Source organism: Apus apus, chromosome 11 (assembly GCF_020740795.1).
Source record: "Apus apus isolate bApuApu2 chromosome 11, bApuApu2.pri.cur, whole genome shotgun sequence".
NCBI lineage: Eukaryota > Metazoa > Chordata > Aves > Apodiformes > Apodidae > Apus > Apus apus.
Window position 1 is genome coordinate 18,571,172 of NC_067292.1, and position 23,174 is coordinate 18,594,345.

The 23,174-nt window shown below is 53.0% G+C and overlaps 3 protein-coding genes across 7 annotated transcripts in view; 2 read left to right on the forward strand and 1 right to left on the reverse strand.

Annotated features, from left to right (window-relative positions):
* NUP93 (nucleoporin 93) overlaps nucleotides 1-9,963 on the forward strand; it is an 80,077-nt gene extending 70,114 nt beyond the window's left edge. For all 4 annotated transcript variants that reach the window (XM_051629218.1, XM_051629220.1, XM_051629221.1 and 1 more), the window contains 6 exons: nucleotides 1,217-1,333; nucleotides 1,982-2,100; nucleotides 3,936-4,053; nucleotides 4,384-4,467; nucleotides 5,342-5,470; nucleotides 9,731-9,963. In XM_051629218.1, coding sequence (XP_051485178.1) covers nucleotides 1,217-1,333; nucleotides 1,982-2,100; nucleotides 3,936-4,053; nucleotides 4,384-4,467; nucleotides 5,342-5,470; nucleotides 9,731-9,841 — 678 coding nt within the window. In that variant the 3' untranslated portion in view covers nucleotides 9,842-9,963. The remainder of the gene's footprint in view (nucleotides 1-1,216; nucleotides 1,334-1,981; nucleotides 2,101-3,935; nucleotides 4,054-4,383; nucleotides 4,468-5,341; nucleotides 5,471-9,730) is intronic.
* TMEM170A (transmembrane protein 170A) overlaps nucleotides 1-23,174 on the reverse strand; it is a 44,772-nt gene that overhangs the window by 17,830 nt on the left and 3,768 nt on the right. The window lies entirely within an intron of this gene.
* Nucleotides 14,509-22,734, forward strand: SLC12A3 (solute carrier family 12 member 3). Of its 2 annotated transcripts, none has more exons than XM_051629210.1 (26): nucleotides 14,509-14,808; nucleotides 15,030-15,170; nucleotides 15,413-15,488; nucleotides 15,677-15,772; nucleotides 15,933-16,072; nucleotides 16,284-16,394; nucleotides 16,570-16,681; nucleotides 16,934-17,064; nucleotides 17,327-17,411; nucleotides 17,512-17,666; nucleotides 17,964-18,071; nucleotides 18,323-18,446; nucleotides 18,541-18,642; nucleotides 18,729-18,884; nucleotides 18,968-19,067; nucleotides 19,451-19,562; nucleotides 20,102-20,242; nucleotides 20,406-20,512; nucleotides 20,677-20,759; nucleotides 20,916-20,987; nucleotides 21,157-21,258; nucleotides 21,413-21,524; nucleotides 21,818-21,904; nucleotides 21,995-22,130; nucleotides 22,245-22,312; nucleotides 22,593-22,734. In XM_051629210.1, the coding sequence occupies exons 1-26, from the start codon at nucleotides 14,509-14,511 to the stop codon at nucleotides 22,732-22,734; spliced, it is 3,099 nt and encodes a 1,032-aa protein (XP_051485170.1). The 2 variants fall into 2 exon arrangements, with proteins under 2 accessions (XP_051485170.1, XP_051485171.1); XM_051629211.1 differs by having other exon boundaries at nucleotides 20,916-20,966.

Sequence of the window (23,174 nt, forward strand, 5' to 3'; positions counted from 1 at the left end):
GTGAGGCTGTTGTGCTGACTAAGATGTGTGTGTGTGTGTGTGTGTGAAAACTATATGACATTATCCTCATTCACCTTAGAGGAGAAAGGTATTGCAGCCCATTCAACATTCTTGTCATGAAGGGAGCTCTCAGCCCACACAGCCACACTCATCTTTCCTTTCCATATGGATGAGATCCATATTGGATCAAAGAGCAGCCATTTAGTTGTGCTGGATCTTCCTTGTGCTGGAAAAGCAATCATCTAAAAGTAACGTGTAAGTTAACATGGTCAGAAGATAAAGGAAACCTTAAAAGTTTCACCTGAAAAGAGTGCAAGGAAATGATGAAAACTTTAGATCCTGAAGTTTCTCTGCTTGCTGCAGGAACTTGGGAAGCTTTCTGTGTAAAGCAGGCTCCAGAATCATGCAGGTCTTAATTTTAAGGTTAAGGCTCATGCTGCAATCATTGCTACTGTCAAGGAAAAAGTTCTTTCTGGCAGGGTTTTCTTTTATATGTTGTTCTTCAGTCAGTTTAAAAGCAGTGAGATTGCACACAGGAGAGCAAGGAGCCTTGGTAATCTTTACCAATATTTTTTCATTTCACAGTTCTTTGTTTTTAGATGATACCATTAGTGGTGAATCCTGTTTTCTTGGCTTTACTCAATTCCTTTTAAATGTAACTGTGTTCTTGTGTTTCTCTGAGATGAGACCAGCAACCTTAGTTTTAAAATAAACTCCAGATGATACGTTCTTATCTTTACATCCTCTTTTTTATTTTTCCATATTCCTGTTTTATTCTACTTCTGGCTATCATTTCTTTGAAAATTCCTGCTGCCCTTTCATTTATCTGTGTAGGATTTCACTTGCAAGCTGTCCTGCCAACATACACAAACAGCATCCCTGGAGACCCTGGCACATTAAATGTTGAAGTCTTTTGTGTTTTCTTCTCCTCTGCAATGTGTCATCAGCAATTAAAATAATGCTGAATTTGACTTGTTATCTGGTTCATTTTGAAAGAACTGGGAAGCACAAGATGTCTTGGTTCTGACTCTGGTTTGGAGAAAGTCTCTCTCACTCTTTTTATTTTTAACAGGTCCATTTTGTGCATTGCCCAGAAAATGCACAGGCCATTCTAATCATAATCCAACATGTAAAATATTCATTGCCTTGTCAGAATGTTGAGGAGTTTTGAAACATTCTTATTTCTCCCCTTTTTGTTTTTGTCTCATCTCTTTAGCCTGGAGTAATAGACAAGTTTACAAGTTACACAAAACCCATTATTAACAAAGTGGCATCTGCAGCAGAAAATAAAGGATTGTTTGAAGAAGCTGCCAAACTCTATGACCTTGCAAAGGTAAATATCTTATATTTGCTGCCTTAAATATCTACCTGGTTCACTTTCCCCCTACCCCCCCCCAACCATTCTCCCTGTGATCAGGAGGTTCATTTCAGCTTGGAGATTTGAATTGGCTATATGCAAGCAGGTTATCTCTGCTGCTGTCAAAGCAGAGCCATTGGCTGCACAGAGAGGGGGGTTTCAGGGAGCAAACCCAGATGAATTGCACTCCAGTCCCTTCTGATTTAAGACATCTTGGCTCTTGATCAACCTTTTGAAGATGTTGCCCCTCATCTGATCTTACTCTGACTAGTGAAGTTACCTTCTCATTTCGTAGATGTCGAATTGAAATCTAAAATACTTTAGGCTTTATACTGAATAATACTCCCGTTTCCTCTTGAAATATACTTCAAATGAAAGTGGATACCACCACAGCCACTGTTTCAGAGGAAAATTAGGGTAAAAGATTCTGTAAAATACTGTTCTACATGAGCCAGCAGCATTATGTTGCTCATGGCTAATATGATCTTCCCTCTTCATGGCAGGGAAGCACCTCTGAGCTTACGTTAGGCACCACTGCCTGAGACCTTTCTGCTTTTTCAGTGAGATCAAAGCACTAAGTTCCATCATGCTCCTTTTGTTTGCATGTCACTTGAATACCAACAGAACCCTGACAAAGTGTTGGAGCTGATGAACAAGCTCCTCAGCCCCGTGGTTCCCCAGATCGGCACTCCCCAGTCCAACAAGGAGCGCCTGAAGAACATTGCCCATTCCATTGCTGACAGGTAAGACCAGGGGGGCAGGACTGGACCTGACTGGCAATTCCTGACTTTGTTTCTGCTGGCTGGGCTGTGACATCCACTGCAATGTGTTGAGGAGGTCAGAATTTCCCCTCTCCTGCTGGCTTGCAGTGCTGAAACATAATCCACAGGGGTAGGTCAGGCAAGAAGCTTGATCTGTAGGTGAAGCAGGAAAAGGAAACTGCAGGATTGGCAGCTGGAGACACTGTTGAGGAGCAATAAATAGGACAAACTGTATGGTTTTAGGTGATTTTTAAAGCAAAATATCATAAGAGTTTCAGAATCACTGCACACAATTAACTCTTTTGGAACAGTATTGAGAGGGCACCACAAAACCCAGTGGTTCTGACCTGCACCAGCAGAGCAGGGAGTTCAGCAGCTGTTTGAAAACTTTATTTCACTGCTGCTTTGAGAGGTAAAAAGGGAAGATGTAAAAGCTGAGGGGTGGATGTGGCTGGTGTAGCCAGTGGACATGGCTAAAACCATGTTCCTTAAGGAGAATGCAGTGTGATGTTTGGGAAGGAGAGAGATGGAAATGATCAAAAGGAGTGCCACCTGTGGTGTTGGTGTGCTACTTAGGGCATGTGCTTGAGAGAGAGCAGTGCTCAGGATTCATTAGCAGCTACAAGTTAGGAATAGCCTGCTTCTGAAAGGTTGTAATTGCAAAAGAACTTTGGGACTTTTAAAACCATCATCATTTGGTGCATCTTGTCACGGTGCCAATGCCTGTATTTTACTAGAGCAAAATCTGGGTACCTGTGAGAAGGGTCTTACTGCTTTCCCCTCAACCATTCTGGGAGGGGAGAGAATAAAAATAAACCAGGCACTCTTGCTGGCACCTGGGAATTGGGAAGACAAACACAGAAATGTCTTGATTTGCCTTTCTTCTTTTGACGAGTGGTATTTGGCAGTGACTCCAGCAGCAGCATTTCCCCAGCCAGGCTGCAGGCTGGGTGGAAATTGTGCTGCCATGTTGACTTGGTGAGAGACTCCCTTGGTGGCAGACACAGGAAGGAAGGAGAATTAAAACTATGGCTTGAGTTTAAGCTCTAGCAAAAGCTGAAAGGGGCTTTTTTTTCTGCTGCTTGCTTGGATCTGTGTGAGAGCACTGACTGCTGCTGGGCAGTAATGCTGCTGGGCAGCTGCAAAGCCAGAGTGGTTCTGATTCTTCTTGCCAGCTCAAGGGAAGAGGGGGTTTGACTTCACACCCCATTCTGCAGAGAGGGCTGTGGTGGTGCTGCAGCCTCCCTCCTGGGTGCTCTGGGGATGCTTTTGGGGAGACACCCAACAGAAAAGGGCAAGAGGCTCTGGCTTTCTCCTCAGCAGCAGCACTTGGCCACTCTTACATGGAGGGAGGGAGCTCCTTTCTGGCCTTGTGCTGTCTGGGGTGAGAGCAGACAACCCTCCAGTCCATCACCCAGCTAGAGACAGCATGTAGAAACATCTCATCCATTTTCAAATCATCTTGCCTGAAGCAGGTAGTTGTGCTGGAGACTGCTCTGCTGTAAACCAGCAAGTGAAATGCTTGTACAGCCCCTGCCCTGCAGGTCTCTGGGTCCTCTCACTGTCCCTGTGGATATGGGAAGTGTAAACATTTACAAAGAACCAAATGCTGGATTTGATGGAAAACTAGAAATAAAAAGTGTTTCAAAGCCACAACCTGTGAATCTCCTGCCTCCTGGTCAAGGAAAATTAAAGCTGCCCGTTGTGAGCTGCCTTCTGTCCTTGTGCTTGATGCCTCCACTTCCAGGAACTGCAAGGACACTTTCAGAAATGGTTGCCCATTCTGCACAATAAAATGGCAAACCCATTTGTTTCAGGTACAAAGCTCAGGGGATAAGTGCAAAGAAATCTGTGGACTCCACGTTCTACCTTCTGCTAGACTTGATCACGTTTTTTGATGAGTATCACGCCGGTCACATCGACAGAGCCTTTGATGTGAGTTTCAAGAGTTGTGTTTGAAGTGCAGCCTTCCTAATGCCCTTGAAAGCCCAGAGTGTTTCCAATAACATCACTTGAAGAATTAGATTTAATGAGATAGAAGGTGATAGGAATTGAAAAATGTGTTTCTTCCCCTGTTGAGAATCGGGAAGATCTTTTATGGAGCTGGTTTGGAGACACTGGTCAAAATATTCCTGCTCCTCAACTAAGTGAGGAGGTGAATACATTCCAGTGAGATTTTCATTAACACTTCAAAACCATACTTTATTAGTATATGGGACAGAGAATGGTGATTATCTACCCTGACCTTTCCTTGTCTTTTTGAAGATCATTGAACACCTGAAGCTTGTTCCCCTCAGCCAAGATTGTGTAGAGGAGAGAGTTGCTGCCTTCCGGAATTTCAGTGATGAAGTAAGTCAAGTCTCTTGATTTTTAGCTTCCAAAATCATCATCTTTGCTAAAAGAATCTTAAAACCTTGTAATCCCATCTTTCATGGTGCAACAGGATGGGATTACTTTGCATTTGTACCAAGATTCTCTTGGGCTTGCAATGTTTTCTCCTCTTTGTAGCACTAGAATTCCCTCCCCAGAAATCCTGCCTCTGTTTTGCAGAAGGCATCTGCAGATCTGAATCTCTCTGAACTTACTGAGTTTGAACCAAGAATCTGGGCTATTGAAAAGTTTCTGCTGTGCTTGCTGACTTAGTTCTTCTGTGCTCTTAATGGTCACTGAGCATTTGTGGGGTTTGTTGTGTTCCCTTCCCTCCAAATCAGAGGAACTTATGGATTTCTGTGGTAGTAGATGAAGCACAATGGAAGGTTGTCATTGCTCTGGAAAGGTTCTAACACTTCTCTTTTAATCAGTATTTGTATTGGGGTGCCTTGGAGGTTTTTGTATTGGGGTGCCTTGGAGGTTTTTGTATTGGGGTGCCTTGGAGGTTTTTGTATTGGGGTGCCTTGGAGGTTTTTGTATTGGGGTGCCTTGGAGGTTTTTGTATTGGGGTGCCTTGGAGGTTTTTGTATTGGGGTGCCTTGGGTTTTATCTGCTATCAGACATGAAGGTGCAGCTCTTCTGCCTCTCTCTCACAACTCTGGGGAACGTTTCTGCCAGGTGGTGCCATCTCAGCAGGGGCAACCATGAAATGTGTGACTGCTGGTTGAGTAAATACCAACCCCAGCTCCCACTGCTTGGCTTTCTCATGTCACGTAACAAGGCTAAAGACTCCCTCAACCTGCTTTTCATTGAAATCTATACATTTATTTATTTTTTTTCCTTCTTTGTGTAGATCAGACACAATTTATCTGAGGTCCTGCTTGCAACCATGAATATTTTGTTCACCCAGTATAAGAGGATGAAAGGCACCAGCCCAGCCACTCCAGCCAGGCCCCAGCGGGTGATGGAGGACAGGGACTCGGTAAGGTTATCATCCTCACTGGGTTTTCCTGCTGAGTTTTCAGTATGTCTCAGGACAGAGCACAGCCAGGTGTGTGGGCACTCCCATGTTGCCTTGAGCAGAAGGGTTCTCAGCTTTGCTGTCACCTGGTTTGGTCTTGGAGCTCTGGTTAAGTTCAAGCTGCTACAGGTACTTGGAAGCCAAGGCCAATCCACTCATCCCGTTTTACAGATGAAGAAATACATGTCAACTCCTTTGGAGAATGAAAACCAACTTGGACCACAGCCAAGTATTCCAGGCTTTGGTCATCTGCAGAAGCAGCTTGGATCTGGAAATTGCAATGTTGGTAAAAAGACCAGAGTTTTTAGCTGACATTAGAAAATGAAAGGCTCAAGTCATGATGAAGCTTTTGTGCTGGGGGTCGGTCTCTGCCCTGCAGGACCTGCTTCCCAGCTGCACTGCTTCTCCAGGTTGGCAATGGTGGAGAAGGATGTTGTTTGTCCCACCTTAAATTCTGCACCTGGGAAGTCCCAGGCTGATGCCATCTGCTGCTGTGTGTTCCCAGGGCTGGCACTGAGCAAACAGCCTGAGCTCCTGCTGTCCGAGGGAGCCCTTTACTTTGGTGTTGTGCTTTCAGTCTGTGCCCTGGCAAGAAGCATTTACCATCTTCATAGGGGTGTAAAGCTGGCAGGTGTCATCCCAGTTTGAATGGCATGACCATGGCCTACCAGAGGTGTTTGGGGTGACTGGGGGGTCAGCAGCTGTGCTGGCAGGAGTTGGTGCAGAAAGAAGCCACCATGACATCCTGCTCCATGAATGTGCTCTGCCCTCTCGTGCTCTTACAGCTATGGAGATCAGACCATGAGGTACCTTGCTAAAGACCCTTCCAAGTTTCTTTTTCTCAGTCTTCAAGGGCTGTCAGTGAAGCTTCTGGCCTTGTGGTGGGATCTCATGGCAGCAAGGTAGCAGTGGAGCTGGAGACACAGGGTTTCTTGCTGAACCAGCAGAGGGGACAAGTGCCTGCTGCCCCTGCAGTCAGGGAGGTGACAAGAAGAGCTGTAGGACTGGGATCTCAGGAGGGAGCATCAATCTGCTAATGGAGGGTGAGCTGGAGAGAAAAAACAGCTCCAGGCCTATAGCTCCCAGCTGCATGCATAGAGGAATACCAGGCATGGGGACATGGAAGGTAGAGAAAAAAACACCTCGAGCCTGTGTTGCCCTTTTTTCTTACCCTGAAAAACTTCCTCCTAGGCTTCAGGAGCAGGGAATCTGGAGCTCTTGTGTTTCCTTATCTGGGAAGCACCTTGGGGGATTTCAGGGGTGGGAAGAAATGAGGGCATTTCAGATGTGAGAAGAGAGTTGTTTCTTCAGCCAGATGTCCCGATTCACCTGAGCAGAGCCAGCAGATACCAGCTTCTGCAGGCTGTGCTGGGCAAGAATCTCTCTTTAGAAACCTCCCTGGGAGAAAGGCAGCTTTTCCTTTTTCCAGGGGGAGGCACATTTTAGGGGAAAACAGGCTCCTCCAGAAGCATTACCCATCTCAGCACATTGCCCAGTAGGTATTGCTGCTGCAAAATGACCTTTTCTTGAAGAGGTCTTTGAAGTCCCTGGTTTTTTTCCTAGATCCATCAGAGCAGACAGATTCAAATCCCTCTGTTGGTCAGAGGAAGGATGAGATACAGTGGAATTTTGTAGGTCTGAGAGAACCAAGTTCCCCCAGAGCAGGAGCACCTGCCTCTTGAATTTGCCCTCTGGTGCCAAGCACTGCTCTGCTGAGCACCCAAAGCAGGACCTGCTGTAGGGAGAAGAGAAGCTTGGGCAGGAACACACAGTGTGTGCCTGGCAGCAAGGGCAGGATGGAGAGGAACATCACCCTGGGAGCCCCCTGAGCCCTCTCTGCCCAAATGTCTCTTGTCCCACTTCAGAGATGAAATGGGCTTGATTTAGAACTCACCAGTGTTGGAGTCAGAGCTGGGGTTTGTGCCTTTTGTTCACTTCAGAGTGAAGTGACCTCAGCTGAGCTTTCAGTCTGTTTTATTCTTTATTTTTTTTAATGTATAGACATTAATTAGTTTGGGGAAGGAGGGAACCAAGTCTTGTCCCACTTGGCTTGATCCATTTAGTCAGATTTCAGGCAGAGATCAGAGCCAGCCCAGAGTGCAGAGCTGGAAACCATGGCAGGGGTGACAGCCCTGACCCAGATGCCACCAGTGCATGACAGCCATGTCACACACTCCCTGCCCCATCTGGCCTGGCCAGCTCTCTGGAGCAGCCCAAGGGTCATGAAAGGAATGGAATTATCTTTTATTAATTATTATTTGTGGTCTTATTTTAAATCACAAGTGACCCTGACATTCCTGGAGCCATTAGGGCCAAGAGAACATCTAGACCTCCAGGCTGCTCTTAACCTCTGCCAACCCCTTCCTGAAGCACAGCAACCTGTCCTGGTGGTTTGATTTTTAAAAATAGAGCAGCTTTGGTATCATTGCTACCAGAAAGGTAAAGGGAACAATAACTGGGGCTTTTCCTAAACCTTTCTTAGTCACAGCAAGAGGTTTTTTTCCACTTAGTATTTAATTCCAAAGAGTCAGACACCCTGATGTGCTGATTTTTTATCATCTCCCACCTGTTTTGACCTGCCCTGCCAAGCAGCAGGTCAGACATAACAACATGACCTGGCTGTGTAACAGGTTGGGAAGCAGACTGGAAGGGAACAATTAATTTCCAGGCCACCTTGTTAAGCAACCAGGGCCTTGGTGTTCACCAGGTGCTGACTTCACAGCTGGGGAAACTGCCCAGGGAGCTTTCAGGAGTCAGGTCAGTCTGTTTTGCTGCTTCCACTGGAGCTGTGCTGCCAGAGAGAGGGAGGGAAGGTGCCTCCCACTGCAGCACTGGCCAGGCCATTCCCAGCTCCAGGTATTCATCCCCCCTCAGCCAGCCAGGAAAACAGCACAAGGTGGGAGCTCAGCTCTCTATTTAGACACTGACTCAGGGAAGCTGTGGCTGCCCCATCCCTGGCAGTGTTGAAGGGCAGGTTGGATGGGGCTTGGAGCAACCTGGGCTGGTGGGAGGTGTCCCTGCCCATGCAGGGGGTTGGATCTAGATGATCTTTAAGGTCTCTTCCAATCCAAACCATTCCATGATTCTCTATTTCAGCCAGGCCACTGGACTTGGTAGGCAGGTTCAGCTTTCCCTCAGGCAGGGTAATGGAAACAGAAAACTCCATGGTTGTGATCTCAGTGCTGAAGAAAACCTCCTCTCCTGCTCTGCGTGTAAAGCTGAAGGTGTTTTGCACAACTGAAGCACTAGTGTCTTGAAACAGAGAGATGAGCATTCCAGTTCTTCCATTATCAACTTCCAAAGCTCCCCTGTTGCCATGGAATAACTGAGTGCTTGAACATCTCCCCAGAAAGGGGTGGGATTGTCCTGGTGTGTAACTGCTCCTGGCCACACCCTGGGCTTGGGCCACTTCTTCATGTGCTCCAGCTTGCCCTGCAGTCAGTAGATGAGAGATTGGAACAGTGGGGCCCTCTAGGACAGTAATTTAGAGATGAGTAATATTTAAGAAGAAAAACACTGTGAGCAAGCAAAACATCCTGTAGAGTTTTCCATAAATATTCAGGCTTTCTGAGTTCTCCTGGCCAGTTACTGGAGTGATTTTTCCTATTAAATTCCTAGTGTTTTTAGCAAAGGGAACCAATTATTCCTGAATTCCTTCAACTGTTCAGTAGCTTTCTGGTGTGCAGGAAGGGGCTTGGTTACTTGGGGTGAAGGTCTCTGCTCTCCTTGGCTTATGGAATGAAGGGATTTCAGGGATGTTGGGGTGTTGGAGGTGATGTTGGGGTGTTGGAGGTGATGTTGGGGTGTTGGAGGTGATGCTGGAGACCTCCAGGTGCCTGTGGGTTTGCTCCTCGTGCTTCTGCTGTGGGAATGTTAGTGCTGCATCTCAGTGGGATCCTTCTGGTGGGAAAGGATCCTGTGGCCCTGGAAAAAGGGCAGAGATGTCAAGGTTGTTGAAAATGCTTTTCCTTGGGTCATTTGAGATAAATGGGATCCTGGGTTGTAAGCAAAAGGGTAACTCGACATGCTTGGAATGGTTGGCAAAGGAAATGGTTGGGTTTCCTCCCAACTGCAGAGAGAGATTCTCCAGAGATCAGCTCAGAGGAACAAAAAGCTTGGTTTGAAAAGGTGTTTCCCTCGTGTGTCTGACCCTACTTTCATGGATGGGGGAGGGGGGTGGGATCCTGCAGTTAACTGCCCCTTTGTTCTTCTGTGTTTTAGCAACTCCGGTCTCAGGCCCGTGCTCTGATCACGTTTGCTGGAATGATCCCCTACAGAACATCAGGAGACACCAATGCCAGGCTGGTGCAGATGGAGGTCCTGATGAACTAGCAGAGGAGCTTCTGCTCTTGGGGCTCCTGCAGCTCAGAGGGTGGGACCAGTTTGTATTCTGTATGCTTGTGGTTTTGTTTGGTTGTTTTTGGTTGATGGAAATAAATGTCTTTGATTTCTTATTTGTTTTTTTGACATTTTCATTTTCACCTTTTTTTTTTTTTTGGTGGTTTTCCTGTTTTTACCTGTTTTCAATCAGTTTCGATTTAGAAAATTCTTCATTAGCTAAAGGGCCATAGAATCATTATAGAATGGTTCAGGTTGGAAGGGACCTTAAAGATCAGGTTCCAATGTGCAATTTTAGAGCAGAAGAGGAAGCAGAAAAGAAAACTTGGATGCTTGCTGGACAGACAGCGTGGAAAATGTTGGGGTTTGGGGTTTTTTTTGACCTCATGTTAGATGTTGAAGACCTGTTTGTGGTGCACCCCAGATGTGACAGGGCTGTCAGCCCATCATGTTGTCCTGTGTGGTGTTTCGTGTGGTGCAGATGAGCTCTTGGGTGCTGCAGAGGTTCATTTATGCTTCAGGTTCAGCCTCTCGGGTGGGTTTCTCAGCCCTGCAAATCCTGGAGCTCTGCTGAAGCTTTTGCAGGAGCAGCTGGGATTGGAAACCAGGGATATCTGGGGAGGAGAGATCAGTTTGGGGATGACATGGGTTTTTAGCCCGTTGGGTCTCAAATGGTCCCATAATGAGTTCACCAGCAGAAGCAAGGAAGTCCAAGTGTGGGTGGATATTACTGTGGGTTTGTGGGGAAAGCTGAGGGGCATTAAAACCAATCAGCTTTAAATGCTTTGAGCTACAATTAACTGGGGGTGAAAGCCCAGGGAGCACGTTACCCTGTGAGCTTTTCTCTTTCCTATAGCTGCCTGTCCTTGAAAGGAAATGGGAGGAGTGTTGGTGGTTCCTCTTGTTCCTCCCTGTGCACACAGGTCCTGCTGCACCACTGCTCTCCTGGCCTCACACTGTTGGTGTCCCTGGGTTGGGAGAACACGTGTGGTTCTGGACACAGACCAGGCAACAAAACGTAGGGGCTGAGCTCAGCCTTTGCAACGTGGGAATTACTCTTCACTTTGCACTGTCTAAGGGCACAGAGGGATATTTGACTGACTTGGTGACCATTTCCAAATGACTTTGTCCACCAGAAATGTTGTAGCATCCTCCTGGTCAGCCTTTTGGGCTGGGAGCAGCCCCATGGTCCTGGCAACCTGGCTACTGGGGCTCCCACCACAGAGCCTGGGGCTGTGTTGGCAGCCAGTGGTGGTAGCACAGGTTCACAATCACTTCACAAGGCTGAGAGAGACCTGGACAACAACACCCTGGAAGGAAAGGGGCTTTGGTGAGTTCCTGAAGAGTTATTTGGGGGGCAGAACTGGATTGCCTAACAAAATGTCACCAGGTGAGTGTGGAAACCTTTCTGAGTGACCAACATTTTTGGCACGTTTTTGTGGGAATGCTGCTCAGCTGAAAATTCTCCCCTTCCCCTAGAGAACAGGTTAGTAGTGGCAGAAGAAGGCACCTTCTGTGACACTTTGCAGGCAAGTCCTGGAGGACCAGGGCTGCCCCACATCCAGCCCTGAGGGATAAACTTGTGTTTTTCCTGCTGGCACTTGGTCCCTGTCCCAGAGTCTCTCCTGGCATCCAGCTGCCTCATAGACAGAGGCTGGTGAGTCTGTACCTGTGCTCAGGCAACCCCTGACCACTGCTTTTTCCTAGTCCAGGACTAATCCCCTGCAGTGTTCTCCAGGTAGATGAGATGCTTCAAACAAGGTCTGAGTTGATGTGGTCTGGATTTATGGGGGAGATGCAGGGGAATCTAGAAATAGTCTTTGGGAATTTCTGCCCTGTGGTACCTGTTCCAGTCAGGATAAAAATAAGTTGAAGCTCTGCCCAGGGGTTAACTTCTGGTGAAGACTAGAAAGAGCTAATGGAAGGCAACCAGCTGGTGTCAGATTTTAACACACCTGCTGAAATGCACCTCGAGGGCTCCTCCTAAACAGCTGTGGAGCTGCCTCGGTGGCTCCTGTCTTCTCACTCCATTTTGTTGGTGTTTGTGGGGTTTTTTATCCCACCACCACCAATTTCTGCCTGCACTGCTTGGCGCAGCTGGTCACCCAGTCAGGTCACTGCCTCTAGAGCCCAGGAGACACTTTTCTCCTCCTCTTCCTTGTCTGGCATTTCCTCACTGACTGCAGATTCTGCATCTCCCTCCTGACTTTTTGTTTTCTTTTCCAGACAAATGCTAAATGAGGTGGTTCCTTGTTCTCCTTCCACTGCTCTGTGGGTCAGAGACAGCACTGGGACCTTGTTCCTTGCAGGAGCTGAAGGAATCGTGTTCAGAAAGAATTAATTTAATTATCTTTTTGTTTTGTTTCCCTCTCAAAACTTGTCTCCCCAACCTCAATCAACCCCAACCTCTCAGTGAAGCTGTTTTCCTTGCAGCCTGGAGGAAAGCAGGGGATGTTAGGAATTCCAGGTCTGTGTCCCTGGGGTGAAACAGGGTTCAAATGCTGCCAGTTTTCAGGTCCTTGTATTTTTGTCCTGTTTCTGTCTGGGTCTGAGGTTGGGAGGGGTTGAAATTTTGTCTGGGAGATGATCCCTTTGACCTCATCTGGTAAAGTTGGGGGCAGTGGCCTGAATAACCCTCTCTTCTCTTCCCAGGCTTCCTTCCCTGCAGTGCTGAGAGACCAAGCCCTGCTCCATGCAATAATGAGCAGCAGAGCCCCTGCATCAGCATGGCCTGTGGGGCCACAGGTGGTAGGTCCCCTTTTCCACAGGGATGGAAGCAGGACACTTGAAGACCTCCTTCAAGTCAGAATGCAGCACTCGGGCAAACTTCCACATCGTGCCCTTCTCCGCCTCGCTCGGCTCGGGTTCACGTGATGGATTTAACGGTTGTGGTGGAGCAGGGGGTGGGCTGGGAGGGAGGGAAGGCCCTGCAGGAGAACGTGGCAGCTCTGGCTGTGCCCCAGAGCCATCCCTGCCCGCAGCCCAGGACTGGACAGCCCTGGTATTGTTGCTGCAGCTGGTGTTGTGAATCAGGCCGACGAGAAGCGCATCCGACTATCCGGCTATTTCACTACACCAGGGTTGCATCATACCACTCACTTCGCTCTTCACCTGCCAGCTGGAGGCCTCTTGCTTCTCCTGGAGCATCCTGGACCAGGCTGTGTTTTCGTGGAGACCCTTCCCCATCCTGCCTCCATGGTTTTTTTTGGGAGACTCTTGTGATTTGGTTTGGGCAAATGGGTGTTTTGGATGAAAGAACGAGGTTCTAAAATAAAGCCGTTTCTGCTGGGCGTGAGGCTGCTGCTGCATCTCTTGGTTCCTGAGCAGGAAGCTGGTGTGTCCACCTTGCAGGAGGTATCACACGGGGCTTTTTCCCCATCCCAGGCACAGGGAATGTCAGTCTGTGTTGGGACATTGGGAGGGTTGAGCCTTGTGGGCACTGCAGGCAGGGCTGCCTGTCCTCAGCTCCCTGGGGAAGCAGGAGCCACCCCAGCCCACACACAAACAATAGGAAGGGGCTGGAGCAAGTCCTCAAGAAGCAGGTTGAAATGTGTGCCTGAATGTGAAAAGAGCCAGAGGCAGCAGGGGCAGGCAGCCCCAATTTTCCATTTGCTTGCAAAGCCACATGGGGCTGAAATTCAAATGGGCTGCCCTCAAATTTTATTGCCTGCCTTGTTTTGCTGTCTTCGCCGATCTTATCTGTAACTGCTTTTAAGGCACATGTGACCTGGGCTGCAGGGGTATAAAGGACACCCGTGTTCCTCCCCCTGTCCTCACCCATGGGTGGCTGTGGGGTGAACAGCAGCTTGGCCTCAGCTCCTGTCTTGTGTGCTGTGGGGAAGGGTTTTAAGTGGCTATTGTACCAGGGAGGAGATTTTGGGGGATTTTGAACCTGGGGTGCTCAGGGGTTTCCTGTCCCTGGGCTGGAGAAGGAGCTGTGGGACTGGGGGCATCTCTGCTACCCAGCACCAGGGAGCTGCCAGCCCCAGCCCTGGGTGATCGCAGAAAGACCATGGTTGTCCCTGCTCGGTGTCCCCTGGCCTCTCCACCCCTCTTCCAGCCCCTTGGCATCAGATCCCAAGCAGGGACATCTCTCCCATCCCTTCAGTGTCACACGTCCCCCTTTCCCTTGTTTTCACTGTGAGAAAAAGGGGCTGTTTCCCTCCTCACCTCCAGCTCAGCTCAGTGCCGTGGGCAGCAACTCTGAGGCCAGCTGAGATGATTTATGGGATCTGCCAGCTCTGGGGCAGTATCCCAGGGAAAGGCCAGCATGTGTGGGAGTCTACAGCCATTTTCCATAACAAATCCCAGTGGGAACTGAATGTTCCCAGGGTCAGGGCCGGAGGCAAACCCAGCGCTGCGTTTCTCTGCTGATCTGTCCTTGGGACTTAATCTCAAATCCCTTATCGCTGCCCCCATCGGCCTCGGGGACCCAGCGCTGCCCGTTACAGCGGGTTTCACATCCCTTCCAGCTATTTTTTTCCCCCTGACCAGCTCGGGGTGGTTGGAGCCAAATCTTTTTCCTCCCCTCCCCGTTAGCAGCGGCGGTGGGTGGGTGCCGGTTGCCTCGCTCCGGTTTAGCTGGGTATAAAGCTGGAGAGCCCCTCTCTGCCCCATCCCTGGCCAGGCAGGAGCCACCAGCAGGGAGCTGGGGAGGGGTGATGGCTGAGCTGCCTGTCCCAGAGCTGCCCCCAGCCCTGTCCCGCTGCAGCGGGCGCTTCACCATCAGCACCCTCCTGGGCACGGAGGAGGGCGGCCGGGGTCCCTACGCCGCGGCTGAGGGGGGCGGCTGTGACAGCGCCCACCCCACCCACCTCTCCAGCAGCACCCTCTGCACCAGGACCTTCGGCTACAACACGGTGGATGTGGTGCCCGCCTACGAGCACTATGCCAACACCAAGGGGGTGGGTGATGCCAGCAAGGGGAGGCCCTCGCTGGCCGACCTCCACTCCATCCTCAAGGTAAGGTGGGACTGGGCTGTGCTGCCACCACCCCTGGTATCCCCTGGCTGCACCACCAGTGCCTGGGTCCTGCGCCACGTCCACGGCACATCTCCGTGCCACGCTGACCTGCGTGTACCCAGGATGGTGAAGCCAGAGCTCTACCCCCAGCTGTCTGCCTCTGGGAGGGCTGCCTGCCTGCACCCTGCCCACCCTCACCTGCCTTCCCCTTGTCCCCACAGCCTGACCCGGGCCACCTCCGTGTCCCGGTGTCCGAGGCGCAGCGGAGCAACGGCGTGTCGGAGCCTGGGCCGGAGGAGGCGGCGGGGGAGCCGGGCAGAGCCCCCGAGCCCGTCCGCTTTGGGTGGGTGAAGGGTGTCATGGTGAGTGTGCCTGGTCCCACGGGGAGCATCCTCCTGCCCTCCCACCCCCTACGAGCCAGGGGCATGGTGCATTTGCTCCTCACCATCACATTTTCCCCCCCCAAACCTGTTTTTCACAAGTACCTCTGAACGATTCCCCTGCCTGTGGAGGTGGGGTGGTTTTCGCTCGGAGGAGCAGGAGACCCAGTGTGGCCCCAGGTGCCTGGGTACTGAGGGCTGGTCCCTCTTCTCTGTCTCCCCAGATTCGCTGCATGCTGAACATCTGGGGAGTCATCCTCTACCTGCGCTTGCCCTGGATCACAGCCCAGGCAGGAATTGGTGGGTGCACCACGGGCAGGATGGCAGCACTGGGCTCACCATCTCCCACAACACCTAGGGGGGGGGTGGAAACCAGCAGCACAGAGCATGGGGTGATGTGTAGGGTCCTTGGGGGGGTCTCCTGGGGAAGGCAGGGGGTCTGTGGGGCCGAGGGGACACAGGGACAAAGCAGTGCCATCTCCTCCCAGCCCTGACGTGGCTCATCATCCTGATGTCCGTGACGGTGACCACCATCACCGGCCTCTCCATCTCTGCCATATCCACCAACGGCAAAGTGAAGTCAGGTAGCGTGTCCCACCCTGGCACAGCCTCTGGCTACTCTGGGGCTGTTCCTTGGACGTGAGCTCCTGGCATGGGCTTGCCAGGTTGTGGGGGGGGGGGGGAAGGCACCTGAAAATGCCGGGGAGGAGGCAGTTGACACCACAGGGTGCTTCCCCCACGCAGGGGGCACCTACTTCCTCATCTCGCGGAGCCTGGGGCCGGAGCTGGGCGGCTCCATCGGGCTGATCTTTGCCTTTGCCAACGCGGTGGCCGTGGCCATGCACACCGTGGGCTTTGCTGAAACTGTCCGGGACCTGCTGCAGGTAAGAAAGTGGCTCCATGTGTCCTCTGGGTCCTGTCCACTCCGCTTCTCCATCCCCATCTCCTCCCTGAAGAACCTGCGTTAATTAGCAGTGTTTGTGCTGATGTTGTACCGCTGATGATCAACTGGTGGCTGCTAAAATTCACGGCAATCCCAGTGGTTTGGACAAGGGAAGGGTTATTTTCATATTCTGGGTGATTACTCCTCCCCAGGAGCACAACTCCCTCATTGTGGACCCCACCAATGACATCCGCATCATCGGGGTGGTCACGGTGACGGTGCTGCTGGGCATCTCCCTGGCTGGCATGGAGTGGGAGGCCAAGGTAACACTCCCTTCTTCTGCCCACCTCATTCCCTTGGGATGCTAAGAGCTGTCCCTGCTGCCCACCAGGCATCTGAGGAGCTCCCCAAAAACAGACCAGGGTTTCTCCTAATGAGTTTTTCACCTTCTTGGCACCCAAACCCCAACCTCTCAGCTGGTACTTTCTGGTCTGGCAGGCACAGATACTGTTCTTCCTTGTCATCTTGGTTTCCTTCATAAACTACCTGGTGGGCACAGTGATCCCAGCCACTGCTGAGAAGCAAGCAAAGGGCTTCTTCAGCTACCGAGGTGGGTCCACCATGGGTTTGGGTTATGCTCAACAAGTCCAACTTCATTATGGGAGCCCATCTGTTTGCTGTTGTTGGAGGAAAAGTTTGCTATGGGAAGGTGCTCCTCACTTGGAGACGTCATTACAAGCACGGTGCCTTCCTCCTGTGGGTTACCCACCAGCAGTACCGTGTCTCCATCCAGCACTGAGATGCTTTGGCCAAGAAAGGTGCTTGGAAGGCCCCAAATGCTTCTCCTCTGCTTCCTCCCCAGCTGACATCTTTGCCCAGAACTTCGTGCCCAGCTGGCGTGGACCTGAAGGCTCCTTCTTCAGCTTGTTCTCCATTTTCTTTCCATCAGCAACTGGCATCCTGGCTGGGGCCAACATTTCAGGTGACCTGAAGGTGAGTTTTGAGCGTTGCTGCCTGAGCTGGTGTCCATCAGGGCTCAAGTCCCATTTCCCCCAAGGCTTTGGTTTTGATCCAACTTTTAAACCCCACTTAATTTCTTCGGGAAACTTTTGGGAAGGCTCAGCTGGGAGATGCTCTGAGGCTTCACGTCACAACGAATTAAAATTCCTCTTGTGCAGCAGCCACCAGTAAAATGACATTTTAGTGGTGCTGCTGGAAAAGCTGCCTTACATCTCCCTGCACCTCCCTTGGGCAGGATCCTGCTGTGGCCATCCCCAAGGGCACCTTGATGGCCATCTTCTGGACCACCGTGTCTTACCTGGTGCTTTCCGCGACCATCGGTAAGCGGCACGTCCTCGGGTGAGCTGGGGGACGTTGGCGTAGGTTGTGTGGGGGTGTCAGGGCTGTGGGAGGTGAGTGGGTACTGCATGTCCCCACCAGGTGCCTGCGTGGTCAGGGATGCCTCGGGCAGCCTGAACGACAGCGTGGCCGTGGGCTCGCCGGGCTGTGAGGGACTGGCCTGCGACTTCGGCTGGAACTTCACCGCCTGCGCCCAGCGGCAGAGCTGCCGATACGGGCTCAGCAACTACTACCAGGTGCTGCTCAGGGGCCACCCCGCTCCCCTGGTGTTCCAAAGGATGGGTTTCCTGATGCATCCTCATGCCCGGCGTTCTCAGGAGACAAGTGTGCTGTTAGAATCACCCATATAACAGGAGAGCGTCTTCCTCGGGCTTTTTGGGCTCTGCTGCCTGGATAATGTTGATGGAAAAGCACTGAGGGTGACAGGATGGGGCCCGGGAGCTGGAAATCCCTTGGGGCAGGGGTGGAGGTTGATGGGGTGGAGGTTGATGCACTGGAGGTGCCAGGTTCCTGACTGTCTGTTTTTTGGGCAGAGCATGAGCATGGTGTCGGGATTCGGCCCCCTCATCACGGCAGGGATCTTTGGTGCCACCCTCTCCTCGGCGCTGGCCTGTCTCGTCTCAGCCCCCAAAGTCTTCCAGGTGAGGGGGGTGGGGAGTGTCCATGTCCCCCAGCTCCTGTCCCTGAGCCCAGCCGCGGGTGATGCTCCTGGGCACTCTCAGCACTGTGGGGCTTTGTGGCCACGAGCAGCCCCAGGGTGAGGAGGACGCTGCCATCAGCGAAGGCATGAGGCCAGTTTGGCCCATGCTCTTATGGGTGCAAGAGCCACCACAGCGCTGCCACCCCACGTCCCCAGCGAAGCCTGCTGTCCCCAACGCGTCTCTCCCCGCAGTGTCTCTGCAGGGACCAGCTCTACCCTCTCATAGGCTTCTTCGGGAAGGGCTACGGGAAGAACAGTGAGCCCATCCGTGGCTACATGCTCACCTACGTCATCGCCATCGGCTTCATCCTCATCGGTAGGTTCTTTCCACCCTGGTGCCCACCCGGTGCCACCGCCGGCCGGGTGGCCGCGTCCCTGCCACCAGCAGCTCGCTCTCCTCCTCCCCGCAGCCGAGCTCAACGCCATCGCCCCCATCATCTCCAACTTCTTCCTCTGCTCCTACGCCCTCATCAACTTCAGCTGCTTCCACGCCTCCATCACCAACTCCCCAGGTGGGCTGTGCCGCGCCGTGCCGAGCCGGGCTGTGCGGTCCCCGCGCGGGTCCCGGCAGCGGCCGCTTGTCTGTGTTTGCGTGCAGGCTGGAGACCCTCCTTTCGGTATTACAGCAAGTGGGCCGCGCTCTTCGGGGCCGCCATCTCAGTGGTGATCATGTTCCTGCTGACCTGGTGGGCGGCCCTCATCGCCTTCGGCATCGTCATCTTCCTCCTGGGATACGTCCTCTACAAAAAGCCGGGTGTGTGGCGGTGACCCGGCACCAGCGATGTCCCTCCTGGGAGGGACTGTCCCTCCTGTTGCTAACCCATCTTCCTCGTGTAGATGTCAACTGGGGCTCCTCCATGCAAGCCAGCTCTTACAACATGGCTCTCAACTACTCGGTGGGGCTGAGTGAAGTGGACGAGCACATCAAGAACTACAGGCAAGGGCGGCTCGGCGTGGCGCTGGGTACAGAGGGAGGGGGGTGCAGAACCAGCCACCACTGCCCACCCTGGGTGGCTTCATGGCCATGTCCTCACCACCATCCTCAGTAACTGGGAACGCCAGCAAAATGTGGCTGTATCCAAAAATCCCACAGCTTTGCTATGGGGGCAGAGATGGAAAGCAGGCCTGCTCTGTTCCAGGCAGGCATGTTGGTCTCATCTGATCTAAAAAGACTGAAGAGTGAGGCTGGACTTTCAGCCTAAAGATGCTCCCTACCAGTTGCTGCTGGCCAGACATGGGAGAAGAGACACAGCTCCTCCCAGAGAGGCTTGGTGCCTCCAAAGCACCAGCCTTCACCCCCTTTCCTCTCCTTGCCTGCAGACCACAGTGCCTGGTGCTGACCGGCCCTCCCAATTTCCGCCCGGCCCTGGTGGACTTTGTGGGGACGTTCACCAAGAACCTCAGCCTGATGCTCTGTGGCAACGTGCTGATTGTGAGTCACCTGCAAAAGCCGGTTGGTTCCTTGTTGTGGGGGGGGGCTCTGGCCACCTGTGGGTGATGGGCTGGGGAATCCAGACGTGTCTTGGTGGGCTCACAGGGTGGGGAGTGAAATATGCCTGTTTGAGTGCTGCTGCTGCTGCAACATTTCACCTGGAAGCCTCTCCAGCTTGTCAAGCAATATTGATGAAGCACCAAGATGTCCCTGTGGGGTAATGGCTTCTCCTTGCCAATTAATTGCCAAAGAAAAGATGGGGTAGGATGAGGTGGTTGCTCAGAGGACAGGGGTGGTCCTGAAGCCTCAAGAGACACTGGGGACAGGTGGTGCAGCAAACGCCAGCTCGTGGGCCGCCACGGGACTGCTGGCACCAAGGGCACTGGCTGCTGACTCCCAAAATTGGCTGCTTTTCTTGCTGTGATTGCAATGCCCCACGTGTGCAATGTCCAGGTCTTGCCAAGAGGAGCTGGAGGTCCTTGGTGGCAAGACCACCAGCTGGAAGGGGTCACTTGAGCCCCTGCCCCTGCTTCCCTCAGGGTCCACGGAAGCAGAAGATGCCAGAGTCCCGGCTGACGGCAGACGGCCATACCAAGTGGCTCATGAAGAGGAAGATCAAGGCTTTCTACACTGATGTGGTGGCTGAGGATCTGAGGAGTGGTGTCCAAATGCTCATCCAGGTACGACCATCCTTGGCTGTTGACCATCAGGGTCCTTCCTCTTCCATCACCTCTGGGCACGCCCCCCCCCCTCCCCCCACCTTTGCATCGCTCCCCTGTGGACTGACACCCCCATGTCCATCTGTCCCTGCAGAGGGGGTCTCATGGGGACATCTATCCATAGGCTGCTGGCCTTGGGAAGATGAGACCCAACATCCTGGTGCTGGGTTACAAGAGGAACTGGCAGACAGCGTCCCCACAGAGCCTGGAGGACTACGTGGGCATCCTGCAGTACGGCCCTGCTGCCTCCTCTGCCCCTTGGGGACACCAGCACCCATCAGTGGCCCCGCGGTTGGCCGTGGGGACACTGTGACCATGTGTGCAGGGTCCAGCCAAACTGGCAGTGCCACCCGACCTGGGCTGGCTGCCACCAACTGCCTTCTCCCTCCTTCCAGTGATGCCTTTGATTTCAAGTATGGCGTGTGTTTAATGAGGATGAAGGACGGGCTGAATGTATCCCGAGTGATGCAGGCTCACGGTAAGTGGTGTGGGCAGCCAGGGATGCTGGGAGACACGTTGGAGAGGTGGGATATGCCAGCTGGCACTGTGTCCCCAGGTGAAGGTCACAGTCCTGGTGAGACATCACTCCTGGGCTGGGACCTGGGCTGCCCATGCTCTTCTCCTCCCTCCCCAGTGAACCCCATGTTTGAGGCAGCAGAGCACCCCGAGGAGAACGGCACTGGTGGCAGAGCAGCCCTGGGCACAGGTTGGTCCTTGGGGCTGCCCAGAGCACTCCTGGCTCCAAGGATTATTTTGGGGGGAGCTGGGTTTGCGGGCAGAGGTTTTGAGCAGGGCTGAGGCCCGGAGGAAGGGGTGCCTTCAACCCACAGCCAGCACTGCCCCTCACCAACACTGGGATCCTCCTGTCCTGGCAGCAGGCCCAGCCACCCTGGCCAGTGAGCAGCAGGCGAGCACCATCTTCCAGAGTGAGCAGGGCAAGAAGACCATCGACATCTACTGGCTCTTTGATGATGGAGGTAACCTTCCCCCTTGGCAGCTGTGCCTCTTCACTGTCTGTCTGTCCAACGCCTCCATCAGGGTGCCCAGGAGGGCTCAGTCCTCCCCGTGTGGTGCCAGGGCACGTGGGGCCACCATTGCTGCCGTGCCCACCCGTGGTTGTTCTGGGGACAGGTCTCACGTTGCTCATCCCCTACCTCCTGGGGCGCAAGAAGCGGTGGGGAAAGTGCAAAATCCGGGTGTTTGTTGGGGGGCAGATCAACAGGATGGACGAGGAGAGGAAGGCGTAAGTGCTGGTGCTCCCTCCTGTCCCTCAGCCACACGGCCACTGCTGCTGTCCCCATGGGAGGCTGGCAGGAGCTGCTGCAAGCCCTGAGACCCCAGGCTCAGGGATCTGTGGGCTCCAACCTGGCTGCTTTGCCTTGCTCCTCCAAAAAATCCATGTGATTGTGGAGTGGGGAAAAAAAAAACCCAAGCATGACCCGAGGACAGCAGCAGGGGTTCCTGCCAGGACAAGTCCCTGCCGGAGCCACAGTGCTCTGCTAACTCTTGGAAAATGTGTCCCTTCCTCTCTGGCAGGATCGTCTCTCTGCTGAGCAAGTTCCGTCTCGGCTTCCACGAGGTCCACATCCTCCCTGATATCAACCAGAAACCCTGGCCAGAGCAGTAACGCCCCCTTCCCCTTCTCCCCCCCCCACCCAACACCCCCAAACCCACCCGGACCCTCCTCCCCGGCACCGTCTGCTTGTCTTGCAGCATCAAGAGGTTCGACGACCTGATCGCCCCCTTCAGGCTGAACGATGGCTTCAAAGACGAGGCCACGGTGAACGAGATGAGGCAGGGCTGTCCCTGGAAGATTTCTGACGAGGAAGTCGATAAAAACAGAGCCAAGGTAGCACTGGTGCCAGGGCAGGGGGTTCCCACAAAGGCTGCCTTGCTTTTGAGACAAAACTCAGTCTTTTTGGAAACAGTGCGTTTGCATTTTCCGACCCTCTTTGCTCCGCAGTCGCTCCGACAAGTGAGGCTGAACGAGATTCTGCTGGATTACTCGCGGGACGCGGCGCTCATCGCCATGTAGGTGCCAGCAACACCCTCCCATCCGTTTCTTGCTCCGTGGAAATGGTCCCTCTGGGTGTTCCCCTTCCACCCAACACAGAGAGATCCTGAGCAGGCACCCCAGCGCTGCAGTGGGATGGTGCTGCACCCCAGGGAAAAAGCCCTTGGCGGGCACCAAGGGGTCCCGTTGGTGGGGGAGGAGGCGGTGCTGCCTGTTTCAGGGGCATTAGGAGGGAATTAGGAGAGAGGGGCAGGGTGGGAGGAGGGGCTGTGCCTCACTGGGCCCCTCGCTGCGCAGCACGCTGCCCATCGGCAGGAAGGGGCGCTGCCCCAGCTCCCTCTACATGGCCTGGCTCGAGACCCTCTCGCGGGACCTGAGACCCCCCGTCATCCTGACGCGCGGAAACCAAGAGAACGTGCTGACCTTCTACTGCCAATAAAGCCTCCTGGATGTGAACCTTTCAAGCCAGTTTTGATCTCAGGGCATGCTCGCCACGGGGTCCGGGGGAGCAGTGAAGGTGTGTGGTGGCCAGCTCTTGGGAAACGGCCACCCTGTGCAGATGCCACCACCTCACAAAGATGACTTGTGCCCATCTCAGTCACACAGAGGCAAAAATAATGCAGGGAATTGCTCCAGCCCTGGGTTTAGTGGGGACCATGCAGTGAGGTGTGGAGTCCCATCACAAGAGCAACAAGGGGACAGCAGGACCCCTGCACCTGCGCCCCCAGGGTGTGCAGGGACTCACCCACAGCCCCAGCAAAGCCACCATCCTGGGGTGAGAACTGCCCCAGGGGACAGGAGGGGGTCAGCACTCAGCCCAGGGGCTGCAGAGAACCCTGGGGACAAGAGGCCTCACAACAGGCCAGGCCCAGCCCTGAC